The sequence below is a fragment of the Chlamydotis macqueenii genome, chromosome 4, assembly GCF_036417535.1.
Source record: "Chlamydotis macqueenii isolate bChlMac1 chromosome 4, bChlMac1.mat, whole genome shotgun sequence".
Taxonomy (NCBI): domain Eukaryota; kingdom Metazoa; phylum Chordata; class Aves; order Otidiformes; family Otididae; genus Chlamydotis; species Chlamydotis macqueenii.
Genome location: NC_141559.1, coordinates 54,036,199 through 54,053,726, shown reverse-complemented (window position 1 = coordinate 54,053,726; position 17,528 = coordinate 54,036,199). Strand labels below are relative to the sequence as shown.

Sequence of the window (17,528 nt, the reverse complement as noted above, 5' to 3'; positions counted from 1 at the left end):
TTGTGTTAAATAGAAATACTGCAAATGTGATTTAAAATATTTATTATGTAAATACATAATACTATCAGTTGTTTTCATTAGCAATCAGAGGAAGGAATACAGATAGTGAGACGGAAAACGTGTTCTGCACAATGTGACTTTATTATTACCGGGCTCTTCGATTCCTTGGAACTGAGACTTACTGGTGCTGCTGCATTTTGTTGTGAAGCACAGCTGTACATTTCGTATAGTAAAGATTTTGTAATGTAACGACTCTTGTCCCCTCACAGTACTGCTACTGCGTAGTTCCAGAGAGGCCTACAATGTAAGAGATTTTACTGCAAGAACAAGATTTACAAATAAGGGAATCTTAAACCCGAGTTCAATTTCAAAATCTCGGTGGTTTTATAAATGTGTTGTGCTGTACTTCTTGTTTCAGTAATATTTGAAAAACAAACAAACAAACAAAACCCACAAAAAACCCCCATGGCTGCAGCAGAAAGCGATACTAACCAAAATGTTCACTCTGAGGTGCTGGGTACTGATGATTCAGGTACTGTGAAAATAAACTGGTTTTTTGGTTGTAAATTAAAGAGACAGAACACATTTTCATTTTATTTACAGAGGAGCCTCTTTCTTCCTCAAAGTTACTTTGATGAAACTGCTTATGCCTGTGTCTGAAAACTGTAGAGCTGCCCAGGCTGGTCTCGCAGTGCCTTCCTGCTGCAGATGGGTCTCCCACTGTCCCCCTTACAGGCTCTAGAGTGCATTTGATCCCTTGGGCTAGTAAGTTCCAAGTATTTGTATTGGAAATCTAAGTTACACTTTTTTACAGCAGGATTTGATTTAGTGTTTTTTCGCCTTGCTTCTCTTTCTTTTTTTCCCCTTTTTCCCACTACTTCAAGCTGTAGCAATGTTTCCCTTAATTCTAGTATTCTGTGAACGAGGGTTCTAGAAACTGGCTCTAAGAAACAATACTGTATTCAGTTGATTTTGCCTTTCCTCTTTTAAGTGTAGGACCATTCACTGAATTATATTTCTGAGTATCGTGTCAAGGAGAATGTTCTTGCAATCATGTCTGTCTCCAGTTGTTTAATATACTTTATTGAGAAACTTTTCCTACTACTGAAACAGAACTTTCCCTGGTAACATTTTGTCCTAGAAAACACTTAGAACCTCCTAAACAACCCTGGTCCTTTCATTCTTCTATATTCTCATAGCAAAAATCAGCAAAGTTTAGCACTGAAAGACAAAACTACCTTTAAGGATTCAAAATATAATCTTTTCTGTTCCCGAACTTAGGGAATTTCCTCTGTTAAGCTATACAAAGAAGGCTGCCACATAGGAAGGAATTATGGAAAACTAGATCATAAAGAAAACAATTCTTTTAGATTCTAGTCCAGGAAGTTGCTTGAGGGTAAATTAAACTGAATTCCTCAGTTGAGGTTTTGGTGTCTTAGTTGCATACATCATTAATGAAAACAATACCATCTGTATATTTTACTTCTGCTGAAATGTTATTAAATAGGCTGAAGACATCTTACTTTCCTTACTCATATTCCCAGCTGCCCTCATGGAAACTAGCACCTATCCAAGGAAAATGGTCCAGCGATTTTAGAATTAGCAGACTAGATAGTACATTTTAAGAGATTGTCACATGAAAATGAAAGGCAAGCATCTTCACCTATAGCTTAATAACTTGTAATTCATATGAAGTACATAAGGGGGATGTATTTAGCCTTTGTGATGTCTATACAAAGTTGTAAATAGACAAGCCTACAATTCAGTCAACTGAAAGAAAATGTGAATATGTGTGAATAAAGAGATACTGAACTTTCTTATGGAAATCTCAATTCTAAAAAGCATAAAACATTTCCTAAGATGACTGAAATGCATCTTAATCTGCAAAGAAATCTGAACTGTGTTGAGCACTAGTTACAAAAGCAGAAGTTACCAGTGCTTTCTCCGACTTTAAAAATTTGTAATCTATATCAACTGACTAAAAGTTAGATAAGCAAGATCATCCCAGATCACTCCACCAGTGGTGTTTTTCATATTAGTGCAACAGAACAGACCCAGGCTATTGATCTTTCTTGTAAGTGCTTGACTTTGTTGGTGGCAGGAGGGTGTATAAATAGCAGAAAGACTTTTGGGGAAGGACTTTGTGTTAAAATAGATAGTTGAGCTAATTATGGAATGGGAGCGGAGATTTTTAGATGCTTGCACTAAACGCCAATTTCTCCTTATGGTTTTAAGAAGCTTGGAAGAACAGTGCAATGGTAGCTCTTAGGAGTTAAAATACTGCTGAAGGTTGTCCCCAGAAAAGTCATCATACAAGCTTGTGAACTGCCAGTTTTCTGCTAACTTCATTCAGAAATCCCGAAATCCATGAGGCAGTGATTTTAATCTTTACTTAGGATTCAGATGTAGCTAATCTTGTTTAAATCTTCTCTGCCTCCTTATTTTACTCCACCCTGTTTTCCTTCTGTCAGCCCTTCATTCTTCATCAGTTTGCCTTAAGATCCAGGGTGGATGAGTCAGTGATTCCAATCTGAACCTGCTTAGATACCAATTCCTTTTTAGGGATAACAATATCATGCTCTAGCTCAGTAGGAAGTCATGTTTTTTGAACGATTTTGACATCCAGAACTGTCTCTTATTAGATATCGACTGCTGGACGCATCTCTGTTTCAGAAAAGCATGGTCTGTGGGGTCTTTTAAAAACAAACAAACAAACAAACAAACAAACCAACAACAAAACAACCTAGCTCTTGCCTGCACGGATATTACCAATCCAATGAAGATTCAGACTGGTTTAATCTTGTGTTGATCCCTCACTTTCCTTCCTTGTCCACTCATCAGTTGTTCGTTTATCTTTGGTCAGCTGAACATCTACCTCCTTGCCTCATGCCTCCCACCAGTCCTCTCCTCCCCGCTCCCAGAGAACGCCTAACACCAACACTGCCAGACCTTGTGGCACTGAATTTTCCTTTTGTGTGACTTGACAGTTTGGTGGGAAGTTAATATCGTATCTCTCCCTTGCTAAATAAAAAAGATGGTAGGTATCTGAAATAAGAAATGGTGAGAAGGAGATGTTCCATACTGTCCCCACAGCAGCACCTGAGTGCTTGAGCTGGCACGAGATGCTTCTGAAGGACCATGAATGCCACATTGGCTCCATGCTCTGGAGCATCACCCACACACTCAGATTAGGGGTGTCTCACTTGGAGAGAGGGAACATTTTTGTCCCTTCTCAATTCTCTCTTCATCTGTAAAGCCAGGAGACAGCTGTAAGGGTAACACATGATGATACTGTTCTATGTTCATTTTTTTCTGATCATCCAGGGTGTTGAAAATGCTTCTGTCTCTTTAAAATGGTGTGGTATTTTGTGCTGTGACTACTACTGAACGTGAAGTTATTTGAGTGAACAGAATAACTTCATGTGCGTTGAGGTGTGAGGTGACCTCATTATTCCTAAATCTGTTCCTGTTTTGTAGCACTCCTTATTCAGCTCTACTCTTTCAGCTGCTCGAGTGCTTTTATTTCTGCTCTGGTTGTGTAACAGTTTTTTTTGAAATGTCAAAATCACGGCAACATAAGTTTGTTGGTTGATTGAGACAACATGGTAGAAATTTAGCTGCTCATAGATAAGACAATAATGGAGCAAGATAAGACGATAATGGAATGGGGTTTGTGGCTTAATAAAATAAGATGCTACACTTGCCAGGTTTTACTTTGGTGTGAGGATGTTGATTAATATGAGAGATGCTTCTTTCCAACTGAGAGTTCTGGTAAAGACATTCAAAAATCCCTATTTTTGCCTTTGCTTGCATGAAATCAAGGCTTCAGAGAGCTGTTTTGTTGAAAACTCTGGTAAATTGGTGTTCCTTGTTTGCCCTCAGAAGAGCACTTAGTGAGGAGCGCTGGTAGGCACTCCACAATCAGTGCTCGCTCTGGGGCAGAGACGGGCATCCCCAGGGAGACTCTGCTCCCTTCAACCCTGTGCGGTTTTGCTGCTGCTGCTGAGGACCTTGCTGTTGGGACTTTATCTGGAAATGGGGCACCTGTCCACTAGCAAGGAAATGGAAGAATATTTCTCTCAGTGGGCACCAGGCAGCCTTGTTGGTCATAAGCATGTAGAGTTTGTTTGACGAAGCAGATTGGAGGCGACTGTATATTCCATTGCAAATGCCATATGTAACCAAATTTTTTATGCTGACTCAAGAGTTTTCCCATTTGGACGTCCAGCATTTAAGGGACAAATGGGAGACATCTAAGAGTCCAACTGCGTTGCTTGAGAGCTCTTTTTATTGCCTCCCAGGTAGTTCCTGAGGGACATGTTTTGTCTAAATAACGCATTTTGTCTTTTGTATCATTAACCGCCCTTCAGAAACTCCCTGACTTCCAATGAAGTCATTTTTGCCTGGTTCATTGTCTGCCACTCTCTTGATTTCTCTTACTAGCTTCAGTATTCTGCACTGACTGCCTGTAGCTTAGAGCACTTGACTGAGGTGGTAATTCGTGGGGTTTTTTAACCAGCAGGTAAGTTTTATGACCAAGCATTTCCTGAGTTAAAAGTCTAGTTCCTATGCCAAATCTACAGTTGCATTAATATCCTTCAGTATCTACAATTACATATGAGAAAGTTTTAGCATTCCCACTCCCTCGATTTCTTGTCACATCCAAAATAAGTCAAGATGAAAGATGAAGTCAGCTACGCTGGTGACGGGGGGCAAACATTTCAGTTTGGCATCAGTGGATGGCATCACTGCCAATTCAGTGATGTGAATTATTTAACTGTTCTGCACAGAACAAAATGTAAAAACAAAACACCTCACGTGCCCAAATGAATTTGTTGGATTTGACATGAATTGGGGAGTAACTAGGACCTTTCAAATGTCTACTGCATTATGCTCTTCAACTGTTAAAACCTACTTTAATGTAAGTCAGTTGAAAAAAGCTCTATTTTTCTCTTTAAATTTTGACTGTATGGAGTTTAATTTTGCCACTTCACCTTTTAAAATCCACTTTAATGTAATATTTTGATGTGTAAGAAAAGCTTGTTTTAATTTTCATCTCTGCTTAAACAGAGAAAGGCTGTGGCATTGTGGCAGGCAGTTTGGGTGGGACCAAGGTAATGCTGATACTAGGAAGTTACAGGGAGAGTGGTTTCTACCTCTTCGTCGTAGGATTGCCCACCACTTGTCTTCATGCCTGTTGTCTGGGTGATGCTGCTCCTCAGCTGCTGTTACAAAAAGTCCTTTGATAACCTTGTGTGATGATTGAACACTGCTAATTGTCCTTGGCAAGGTTTCATGGTCGTTCGTGCATCTCCAACTTTGATGCTAGATTAGGTAGTCCCTCTAAGAGGTACCTCTTGATGCCTACGCTTTTCAGTATTGTAATGGTCATCTGTTGGTCTCCAAGCTGGATCTCAGTCATGGGGTTTGAAATGATAAAACTGCAAAGGACTTGAGCAGCTGCAGAACATGCCCAGGGGAGTGACCACAGTTGTGATCCACAGAGTGTTTGCTCAGGTAGCTGGGCAGCCTTTCTGATGGTCCTGAGCCCTACTGTAAGCTCTCAGGGTCTGAACTAATCCTGGCTTGTTGTCTGTTAGGAGGGATGCTAGGTCTAGTGTAGAGCTGTGGGAGGAAGGCTTGAGGGGGCTGGGATGAGTTATTTGCTGCAGGGAATCTTGTTCTTGTGAGCTGCTGGAGTGCAGGCAGCACTTTTAGATGTGTCAAAAGCCCATGCATTTTGTCAGACCAGAGTAGTTTCATTTTTCTAGTATTTTTTTTAAGCTCTTTTTAATTAAAAATGAAATTGGGTGAAAGTCATTCTCTTGACTTCTGAGAATGTTTCATTAATGAAATAAAATGTGTCCCTAAAGAAAGATGTCGTTGAAGTCATTATTACATATAACACTTGGGTTTTTTTGGTAGATGTATCAACAGTGTGAGATACCTCAGAGGAGAGGGAGACAAGAGGATATTACTCTCAACTTTTTAATTTTATCTTTTCTTATTCTCAGTTTGATCTCATTTGCCTATGTTTTGTGGAAACTGTTCGGTGCGTCTGTATTTCCAGTGCTCAGGAAATGTGGCCGATAAGCAGCTTGGGATTCTCAAATGTTTCTCCAAATAAACTAATAATGTGTATTTAATTGACTTTATAGGAGAAGATTTAAGAAATCAGATATTATTGAACGCAGTACGTGCAATAGATTAGTTAAACTTTTACTCTGTTAAAGGCTTTACCATAGTCTCTTGACTTGATATGCAAGTGCTAAGGACCTCTGTTTAAACCTGAAGATAACCATAAACTTTGATTTCACATTATGAAAGTACAATCTTTCTCTAGATCCTGAGCTTTAAGAAGCACTTTTTGGTCTAAACATGTTTGGGGTGCGAAGGCCTAAGCTTAGCTCCTTGTTGTTGGTTTTTGGGTAAAGCTTGCAAGACATGATTTTGAACAAACACCATGCAAGAGCTGAAATGACACTCTTAAAACATTAATTTCCTCTAGAGGATTATACTGCACTTGGTTCTGGGAAGATCTGAAAATCAGATCACCCGTTTGTATGCCAAACTGCTGATCTGGGAGCCTAGCTTTGCAGGCTATATAACACCTTAAATCCTGGTTGCAAAGATCTATTCGTGGAAGACTGGCACCTCTGTGAAAGGAGCTACTGGAGCCATGGGAAGTTTTATCCACAGCACAGAGAAGTACGGTAGTAGGGTTTGGCTCAGCCTGTGTTGACAGAATAATTAAATCTTTTTTTAGGTTTTATATTCAAAACTTTATTGCTTTCTAAGAGGGATTTGCATCATTGTTGCTTCTTTTATTACAGCAATATAGACTGTTTAATGCTTGTCTCCATTTCATGGTATGACAGGATGCTTCAGAAAATACTAGCATCTGGCACAATTTTTATTGGAAAAGGCAGCCTCTAGATTTCATGGTAGTTATTGACATTAGAATGTTCTTGTAAAGATAAAAACATGGATGATCATATAATGACAGGATTTTCCTGACTTTTTAAAAACCACTGTTGTTACGTAGCACCTGTAAAGCGTTGCCTAGTATTCCAGGTATACCGTACTGCCCTCATGGAAAAGGTAAGCTATTTTTGGCTTTGTAGCTGGGGAAGACTAAGCAAAAAGCAGTTATATAAACTAATGTACCAAATGAATATGGCATGAAAGATCAGTCGAGAGGTCTTGGCTATCAATCTGAAATCACCTTGGCTCTTGCTGGTTAGAACCTCCCTTAGCATTTTCTATAGGAAGGGAAAAGAAAAAACAGGGTACTGAAATACGTGCTCAACTTGATTTGTAAGGCTGTTCCTACAAGCTTCCTATCATGTTACAGTATGTTACAGTATGTCCTTCAGAGTTTCTTTAAAAATAACAACAAAAAAAAGCTGCACAAACCCTTCTCTTTGGTGATTTCATGGCTTTTGTTTCTTCCTCAGAGAAGATCAAGTCTGGAGTTTCTCTGACTTCGTCTGAAATTGTAGGCATGATCAATTTGTTTAAGAAACCTTGTAAGTACTTGACTGATTCTGTAGATTATGGAGCACATGATGTCCTGTCATTTGAAAGCTCACTGTTAAGTTTTTGTGGCTTCGTCTGGAGTACTTTCAGCGGGGAGCTGGCTGAGGGGAGATGTGCTGTGCTTACTGTTCTTAAGCAGGAGCTGCTGCTAATGTGTGTGCTGCTTTTGTCCATTTTTATGGCAGTTGTAATAAACAGTGTGTGTGTGAAACAGAGTCAGGCTAAACCAAAGAGGTTATTCTGGTTTATGCTGTTGCAGGTAATTCCCTGTGGCATCACCGGGAGCTATCTGCACCACTGTGGGAGACTTGATTCCCCCAGTTCACGTTATGTCAGACGCTGTGCGTTTGCAATGATCCCTTTAATTGATGAATGTTTAGAATTTATGCATTTAAATTTGAAAGTAAATAGAGAAGCATGTGCTCATTTAGGACCATCCAGATTATTTTTCAAAGTTGTCAAAAAGTTTGCCATTTTTTAAAGCTTACTACTGTAGTTCTAATTTTAATAGGTTTTCCTATGTTACTTGTCAAATACTATCTTTCAGTTGCACTGAAAATAACTTACATTATTTAATTTTTATTTCTGGCAATGGATTTGCAGAGATTATTTGACAAATTCAGAATTTGAGTTAAATGGTGCAAATGGACTGAAGCAGTATGAAGTCTGTACATATGTGCAAATACCACGCATGCTGTCAAGCAGTGGTGCTGGATTAATGTGGTGTCCTTCTCTTCACCTCTTTGTTGGTGGGGTTTGGGGGAGGAAAAGGGGGAGGAGGGTTTGGCCGAAGTGTTTATAATGAACAACATTTGCTTTCAACATGAGATGATGGTTAACATCTTAACATGACCAAGGCTTTAGTTTGTTTTCAGGTTTCCTGGTTACTTCGCTATTCCAGATCAGAAGGAAGTAGTATCTCTTGTTTCTACCGGATTGCATGATGATCCACGTGAGCTTGTACTGTTGAAAACGTATTAAGAGGGGGAAAAGGTTCTCGCTTGATTCACTAATTGTCCTTCAGAACAAGGTGTGAAGTCCCCCTGTCACTGACAGTCAGGTCAAATGCTCTACCATGGAAAGAAAGGAGGGAGGAAAGAATGTAAAAAAGCCTTTACTTCACAACAAGTTATTTAATCTGCTTTAATTATGGATTTAAAGGATGGAAGAAGTAAGAAGACTTACTTTGCATGCACTATTGAGGAATTCATGTAGGAAGAAGAGCCAGAAGTGTTTGAAATACCTGGCTAGCTCTCTGTTGTCATCTGCTAATAATTCACATGGCCTTTTCATTTGTGTTTTGTTGAGAAAAACAGAGTAGGCTTGAAATATAAAGAAGCTCTTAACTTCCTTTGTGAAGGAGTGGGAGTACAGCCTGTCCATTCAGTAGAAATAAAAGAATTTACTTGTGTGAAGTTTTCAGACTTTTTTAGTTTTCTTTTTGTAGGCAACTTCACCAGTGGCATTGTGGGAAGAAAACTCCGTTTCTCCATGTGGCTTTTACGCTTTTGTTAGCTTTTATTAGTAAAGTCATCACTGAGCTGCAAATTCCATACCCAGACTTTCCCAGAATTTGGTGCCTCCTGTTGTAGAAAACCAATGACCACCAAATACATCACTGGTATGTGATGACCACTGGTACATCACTGCCTTGTCTCATACTGGGTTTTGTGGCCGATCAGTGTGTAGTGCTCCTGTAAAGATTTAAAAATCCCTGGCAGCCAGCTGGGGGGGACGAGTCAATGTCATGTGAGTCTTCTCTGAAAGTTGTTATTCTAGGAAACCTGTGTCCATGGTCGTTGCCTCCTTTAATAAAAAAAGGACTGGTTAAATACATATTTGGTTTCTCTGAGGGTACCTCTGTTTCATGGATAGGATTAAAAGTTGAAAGATAGAGAATATCTACAGTTTGGCAGCCTCCTATCTGAGGTGAGTTATGACAATTTTGCGTGCCTTGATGGTCTTGTTTGCAGAACATGCTTCTGTGCTGGGGCTTTATTTTGTCTTTGTTTTCAGTCCCTTTTCTATCCTAATACATGCAATGGTTTCTGAACTCTCTCACCCACAGCAAACTTTCTCTCCCAAAACGGGTACAGAGAAAATTTTGAAAATATTATGCTATTAAAATCTTGTTGGTAATATCTTACCTGAGCTGTATGTTTGTTTCTGATTCCTTAAGAAGCATACAGTTTACATAAGAGATAAGTATGACTTACCTTATTTCTGCATAAGTATTAGCAGAACTTTAAGAAACGGTAATGGGAATACAGGTGATGTAGACATCTATAAGTACTCTAGATAGGATACCAATGCTTTTTATACATGGAACATGAATTTTTAATAGCTCATGGGTGGAGACAGCCACTAATTGGCTAACCCAGTGATTTGTAGCAAAGGCATTTATTATCTTTGTTTTATAAGATTTCTTCCTAGTTCTCTTTCAGAAAAGTTGGAATGCATGGTCTGACTGTCTGTCCCCATGGGTCAGGACTGAATTTCAAATTACTCCTCTGCTGCTTGGGCCGACTGGCTGCTATGGGAAACATGACACTCAGCAAGGTGGAATTCTTGTCTGCACCAATCTTGCCATGCCTGCATTCATTTTTCCTAATTACAAAACAACTTACACTGAAGGAGTTGCAATTAATCAGTACCTTTTGCTTTGCTACACATATGAAATTATACTTTCAGTAAAATGCTTCATGAGCTAATTAGAGATCTCAACCCAGTGTAGTTGGGAGACTTCTGTTTCTTATTAAACAGTGAGATTAAAATCTTGTCTCCTCACTCCAAAGATGCAATCTCTTCATGCTGTTCTTCTCCCACGGCAGACTGTATTTATTTCTTATTCTGGAATGCTGTTTCCCTACATGAGGTGTCCTCTTTAGCCTTGTCCCATTTCATAATATAGCCCAAAGCGGGGATGACCAGCTGCTCAGTGGCTATGTTTGCCCCAGCTGACTACTCAGGTGCTGGAGGGTAATAAGAGGCTGACTCTGCAGAGCGTGCTTGGGATTTCCTGAAGAACAGGTACAAACAAACCTTACTAGTCTGATGGCATGGTCCAGGAGGGCAGGGTGGAGAAGGACAGCTATTCACAGCATGGTTGGGTCTGCAAAACTCACTGGCATGGACCCCATTCCAGCAGAAGAGAGCAGAGTCCTGCAGGGCTGTCTTGCTTTTTCCTACTGTGGATCCTAAGGTGTTTTCAGTAGAAAAATAAAGCAAGCCCCCTTTCCCCCTTCAATTTGGGTTCATGCTGCTAGAGGCCAAGTAATGCTGGTGGTGATTCTGCATAAATAACCCAGGACCGATGTCTCTGGAGCTGTTGCTTGGGATCCTGTTGTGCTGTGAGTAAGCACTGTGTTCCACCACGGCTGCAAAGGGTGACGCTGTCTGTGGGAGAGTTTATTTCATTGGAGGTTCTGAGGACTTTTCTACAGGCAGTTCTTGTTCATTTGATGGTACAAGGAAAGTAACACAGGTTGCTGCTGCTGCCTTCTTGTCCTTCTCTAAGACAAGGTCTTGCATGAGTTTTCACAGCCGTCCTTTCTGCCCTGTTCATCGATCCTAGTTAAATTTCAGATCCTTTGGTTGAGAGGCTTTTAGCCTCTTTTGCACTGATGTGCAACATGTGTGGTGTCTGTGCAGGAACATGGTGGTGCTCTAAGTGCTGCCAGGCTGAAGCACTCGCCAGCCAGCGAGCATCAGTGGCACGGATGTGCACATCGCCAAGGCGCCTCAAAGAGGAACAGTTACAGGTAGATAACCTGCTTCAGCTTCTGTCCAGTTTCCCTTCCCACTTTGCTCTGAATGCGTTGTTTAAATAAACTTGGGGGAAACACTTCCCTGTGCTTTTCGAAGAACTTAGTAAAAATATTATTGTATTTTTTAAAGCAGTTGAAATAATTTTGTTACGAAGTAGTGAAATCTCTTTGCTCTCTTGTTTTCTATTTTTCGGTATGGAGACTGCGGAATCTGACAGAGCACTGGCATGACTGTTCTCTTCACCTAGGACTTTTGGCTATAAATGTTAATTTTCCCTTTCTTAAAGGGAAAACCTTAAAAAGGCTGCTCACAATGCAGAACAACAACTGTTGTTATTTCCATACTCACACTTGACAAATCTTTCAGAAATGATTGTGTGAGGAAGGCTTCAAGAAATGCAATCTGGATTTGCTCTGAGATGCTTTGCAGTATCTCTGCTTTGAAATGTGTCAAGGAGAGAGATGTGTGCATCTCTTGAGGCTAGTTGGCTACGTAATGGAAACATTATTTTTATAAAATTTTCTTTTGGCCCATTTGTTGTTTTTGTACTGTTACAATTCTTTCAAACTCACACGTGCCACACAGGGACAGGTGATGAACAAGGAGAGACTAGTTAAGGTTTGCAAAATGCTTTGAAGTTTGAAACACAATAGCAGCATAATTAGTGATTAATACTAATGATCAGTTTTTGTGTTGTCTCCATGGTCTGTTTAGCTGCTCAAAATCTTGTTACTGAAATTGATGGTAAGAACACTGGTTAAGTGCTGGCTCAGCTGGAGCTTTTCTCTTTGTAGCATTCAAGTCAGCACTGAGATACCGATTTCAGCCTTAAGCTGATAGTAGTCTATGTTACAAAATTTGGCAATTTCAGAAGAAGGTGGAAATGGCCATCTAGCCTGTCCTTGGCACTCAGAAGGGAGATCCGCTGTGGGCTGGAATGACTGTGACAGCAAGGGAGGTAAAAGCACAGTACAGTGATGTTCTCTGTGCAGCACCAAGGCATATTTAGGTATCCTGAGGATCTGCGCCTGAGCCTCTTGCTTGTGTGCCTGGGAGGCGAATCTTGTCCCTCAACAGAATAGAGAAGTGTCTTGGTGTAGTGCCTGCTGTTCCTGAGGAGGGAGATAATCTGGGCTTGTGTACGTAGTGAAAGCTGCTCAGATAGTGGAAAAATAGATGTTGGATAAATAGGCAAACTCACAGATTTGGGCCAGCTGTACTGAGTCTTAATCTGGCCACAATTAATGTCAATTTGTGCAAAGAGGTTTTCTTTATCAGAAGGAGTAAGTGAACCTAGAGGAGCAGTTGGGAAAGGAAAGTGTGCAGCAGAAAAGTGGAGGAGAAGGACAGTGTCCTCCTGCCCCAGCTCTGGACACACTCTGCAAGCGCGGCATTTCCAAGCTTTTCAGGGGAACACAGAGCCGTTCTTCACCCCCTGTGCTGCTCTCTGATGTTGTTTCCCATGATGTTTCGGTGATGCACCACTCTGGAGAATGAGTGCTGTGATTCTTTCTGACCACCTTGCCCAGCAGAATAAGGTGGTTGAGGTTTGGCTTTCTTCAGGAAAAAAACCTGCAAAAACCTTAAACAAAACAAACCTTTTCCCAACTCCCTGCTTCTTTTCACTGTGGTTTTCACCATGCAAGCATTCATGGAATCATAGAATGGTTTGGGTTGGAAGGGACCTTTAAAGGTCATCTGGTCCAACCCCCCTGTGCAAGGAGAAAGGGACATCTCCAACCAGATCAGGTTGCTCAGTCTTCACTTCATATTCACTTTACTCTTAGCTTTTTAACCAAAACTGGGTGGAGAATTTCTGAATGCCATGGTTCATGGAGGTCTTTTCTTAAGAAATAGTTGATTTTCTTTACTTTGCTACTCAGGTGTAAACGATAACAGCATGATTTTAGTTCTGTGAAATCAGAGACAGTCACAAGCATTTTCATTCTTTTAGACACATTGAGCCTGAGTTTAGATTTGACTTGGCTTCCAGGTCGTTCAAATACAGGTGTCTTTCTGGCATGGTGCTTTGACTCCTTTGAGTTCAGGATCTCTCTCAACTTTGTCTTAGGTCAGCAGCATGCTGTTGGCACTTGTGCCTTACCACTGCGAAGGTCTGGTCTACGAGTGTCATGCTCCGTTTGTGAAAATTAACATTTTCTATGGTAAGCCAGTAGTTTCTGGGAGGATGAAATGCTCCTTCTCTCAGTGGTGAAAAAAAAAAAAAAAAAAAAAAAAGGAATTTGTATGATCCAAAAGTGTTGCCACGTACAAAAAAGGACTCGTTCTAGAGGCTGGAGGGGCAGAAAAGGCAGTTCACGTAACATAGGCCCCTGCAAGTATGATCTTGGTAATAGTGCTCTGAGTGTAGGATCCTTACCTGTCAGCAGCTCTTGCCAACCTTGAGGAGGCAGAAATGCCTGCCAGCACTGGGGAGCGGCAGCGGGGAGGTGTTTGGCCAGTTAGGATTGTATTTATTCCTTGGACTTTGGACCGCTCTGCAGCGGGGCCTCAGGCAGGTCGCTTCGCCTTTGGGAGGTTGCAGCTTGGCCAATAGTTCAGGTTTTAAATGCTTTCAAGCAGGAATTGTTTCATATAAGAAATGAATCTGCTGAGGAAATCCCATGTTTTACAATTTGTTTTTCTCTGAGAAGGGAGTAATGAGCCAACATCCCTTTACTGCGTTGACCTCAGGTGTTTAATGCAGATCTGGAAACCTCAGATAAAACCCAGCATACCAAAAGGGTCTTCCATGGATAACTTCAGTTAATAAGTCTTGCCCTACTAAAATAAAACTTTCTCCCTTCTGTTACATAATGGATGAATGTTTTGTTGGTGAATCAGAAGCTATTGCGGTCTCTTTCTTTCTAAAAGTCTCACATGCATCACTGAGCCCAGAGCTATTATAAGCAGGTTTTATCTTATCCCATATGTTCTGCAGTGCAGCCAAGCACCTCAGTAACATCGATCGCATTTACTTAACCCTTTCGCCAATGTCCTTGCATGTATGATCTCCTCTAGCTGCTGTCACTGTGCTCAAGGTGCATGTCCCGAGTTGTTTTCAACCCCCTGACTGCTCACTGTGTAAACTGTACCTGGGGCTTCCCCTCCCTGAAAAATAGGAAAGAGGGAAACTCCCTGGCCCCAGTGCTGTTTGCTGCTGAAGTTTGTACCAATGTCCTTGCACAGTCACCCCTCTGAGAGTCCCCACTACCCTCTGCCTATCCCACACATTCCCCGAGCGACCTTCCTGCTCCAGATCTGGCTGTGTTTTTCAGAGAGCAGCATCTTCCCCATCCCAAAGGCACTGCACAAGACTGGCAGTGGGATGGATTAGAGAGGCAGGATGTCAGTGTTAGAAACGAAGGGTTGCATGAGGAACATGAGGCTTTCTGACCTCTAGGACCACCCATTGTGATACTTAATAAAAATATTGGACACAGAAATACAAAGACTGGCTGGGAAGGCTTCAATTTACAGGTGGGGAAAACAAGAGCTCAAAAAGGAAGGGAGGCAAGACTCTTGCCAGACTGAATGAGAGTGAAGAAGTAGAAAGGAAGAGTATTTACCTGGCTCTAGTTCTTCTGTTTAATGTAATCTAAACACTTTAAAACTGCTCTTTACTCCTTTTCTCCATTAATATCTCTTCCTTGCCACTGAAGACCACAGTGACAACTGTCATGGAGCAGAGGTTAAGTTCTTTTATTTTGAAGTATGTAAAATGATCTTTTCCTTTCCCTGTTATTCCTTGTTGTGTAAAAGAGAAGTGTTGAAATAGCTCTTTCGTTGCTTTGGGTGATCAAGTATATGATATGGTATTTGAACATTAATGGACTCTGTGCTGATTCATTCGTGTTTCCTAACAACTGACTATCTCAGCTGCATATGGTTTCTTTGGAAGATACAGTCTTTGGGAGGAAGAAAATGACAAATGGGCTGTTGTTTATAGTAATGCTTTTGCTTCTGTAGGTGGCGAGGGAAAACAGATGTTTCTGGAAAGTAAGATTGGTTCTTGCTGTGCTATGGATCCTTTATAGTAGGATACCAGTAGTATTACTGGTTTATATCAGGTAATCCAAGAATACCTCATCTTCTCTGTGGGACAAGGTTTGCAAGAAATAGTATCTCGTATAAGATCACTTGATACTCTTGGAAAAACAGGCCAGCACTGGCATGCTACTTTTCCTTCCCTTTGCCTAGGTGTTTCATGAGATTATTGTGGCTGCACCAATTTGTCGCCTTTGAATTCCTCTCAATCTTGTTCTCATTCAGTGTTCCTCAGGTATTGATTTCATCTGTGGTTATAATATCTCACCTTATGTCTGTCAGCATGGGACTGTTGAATACTGTCCTCTTCACAAGTGATACGCGCTGTAGCTAAATGTCTAACGCTGTTGAACTCATTGCTGGGAAGCTGTGTTATTGAATCTGAGTATCAGTCTTTTTATGTTGATCTTTATTCCCTTTGTGTGAGCTTAAATGTTTCCTTGGAATCTTTGGTGTTTACTTTTTATATCTGGAAAGTGTCCATCTATAAAGCCCAGCTTTTTTTTAGCTACATACAGGAGAGAGGGCAGTGGATTCAGGGCAAGTCATGGAGGTGGAAAACTGACAGAAACCGTCTTTCCCTGTGGAATCTAATGGTCTACAATAGGTACAGGAGCTTACACCTAATTTATAATGTGGGAACACGGTTAAGTAGAGCAGAGTCTGCTCTCCTGCTTGCTTCTTCCCAAATAATGTGTTTCCCTTTCCTGGAGGAGTGGAGATGCCTCTCCGGGGAGCACTGCTCCTAGCTCTGAGCGCAAATGCGTTGGCAATAATGAGCAGCTCTGGGGACTTGCAGAAATGAATGTACTAGGATGTGGAGTGGGTGGGAAAGCTGGAGGCAAGTGCCAATCCCAGTTTGCATGGGGAAGCTCTATGCCCTGTGAGAACAAACTGGGCCAAGGGGAGACAGGGTGGCTTTTTTGGTGAGGATGTGAGAAGCAAAGTTGGTACAGGTGCATGGCGAAGCTCGGGCTCAACAGGGCAGTGTTTATGGTAGGAGATAGCCCGAAATATTTTAAAAAGAGCATGAATAAGCATACCATTAGCTTAAAATCAAGGTGGAGTTTTTTGTTACTGATACTGGCAACATACATTGTAAGAGCCTTTTTCTGCCGTAGAGATGTGGCTACAGATGTCAGTCAACTTACTTAACAGTGTTTTTTTAGTTCCCTTTTTCACCTTGGCTGCTGTATTGTGCCTGCAGCCCAGTAACCCAGCTGCCCTCCCCCTGCCATGCAGTTCATAATGCCGCTCGCATATGGGTTTCCATTCTCTAAATTCTTTATAGAAACTAATAATTCTTATCCTTATTAATAATTCATCTCCTCATGAATCTAGCCTATTACACCATATTCTGTAGCCATTAAATTAACTGACAAGGACATGTTACTTTGGATGCAGCTCCTGTACAGTATCTCCTACTACAGGTAGGTATTACAGACAAGTGCTGCATTTCACATGGTGAACAAATATCTGTGACATCTCCGCAAACCCCACTGCAAAACTGAAGCTGGAAAAATCTTGGCTGCAATAATGTCAGCTTTTAAAAGTCACTATATGTATATACACTCCTTTTGTTTATTTTTCTTCTCAGCTATCATCAGCATACCTACCAGCTGATGCTTTTGCTTGGTCAGCTCTGCTCAGAGAGGTCTCTCCCCACGAGTTGTCTCACCCGTCCCACTCTGAGTACGCGCAGCATCACAGCAAGGAGGAAAAGCTGCAAAGAACCAACACCTTGTTACGTCTTTAGGTGTCTTTTCTATAATTGTGTGAGGCTTTCTGTTTCTTATGTGAGACTTGTTTTGCTTGAAAATTATTTTTCAGATGTTTCCAGTGGCGCTGATACCTCCCCTGTCCCATCCAGTGGCACAGCCTCACCCCTATTGTTTCGGATACATTACTCGCTCTCTTCCCAGTCATTTAAATCTCTTCCCTCTGAAAGAGCCGCAGTTAAATCTGTATTGGATGTGTGCTTGCCTTGAGGGCTCTGTGCAGTTTTTGAAAGGCATCACACCTTAGAAGTCCCAATGGATTTGGGTGATATTTCAGTTGTTTAACTGCCAGCTATCTATCAGCTGGTGCGCTGCGAAGGCTTTGCCAGCTGGAGTCCAAAGGCTGTGCCTGATTTACTGGCAAGAAAGCCCATTGCACTGGCCTTCATGTTTCTT

The 17,528-nt window shown here is 41.2% G+C and overlaps 1 protein-coding gene across 5 annotated transcripts in view; it reads left to right on the top strand.

The window, feature by feature from the left end:
- Positions 1 to 17,528, top strand: part of CRACD (capping protein inhibiting regulator of actin dynamics) — a 132,422-nt gene that overhangs the window by 68,649 nt on the left and 46,245 nt on the right. For 3 of the 5 annotated variants that reach the window (XM_086746068.1, XM_086746069.1, XM_086746067.1), the window contains exon 3: positions 7,458 to 7,529. The exons of 1 other annotated variant lie outside the window; for it this stretch is intronic. In XM_086746068.1, coding sequence (XP_086602194.1) covers positions 7,505 to 7,529 — 25 coding nt within the window. In that variant the 5' untranslated portion in view covers positions 7,458 to 7,504. Of the gene's footprint in view, positions 1 to 7,435; positions 7,530 to 17,528 lie in introns of those variants that run through there. One more of the 5 variants, XM_086746066.1, reaches the window with a different exon arrangement.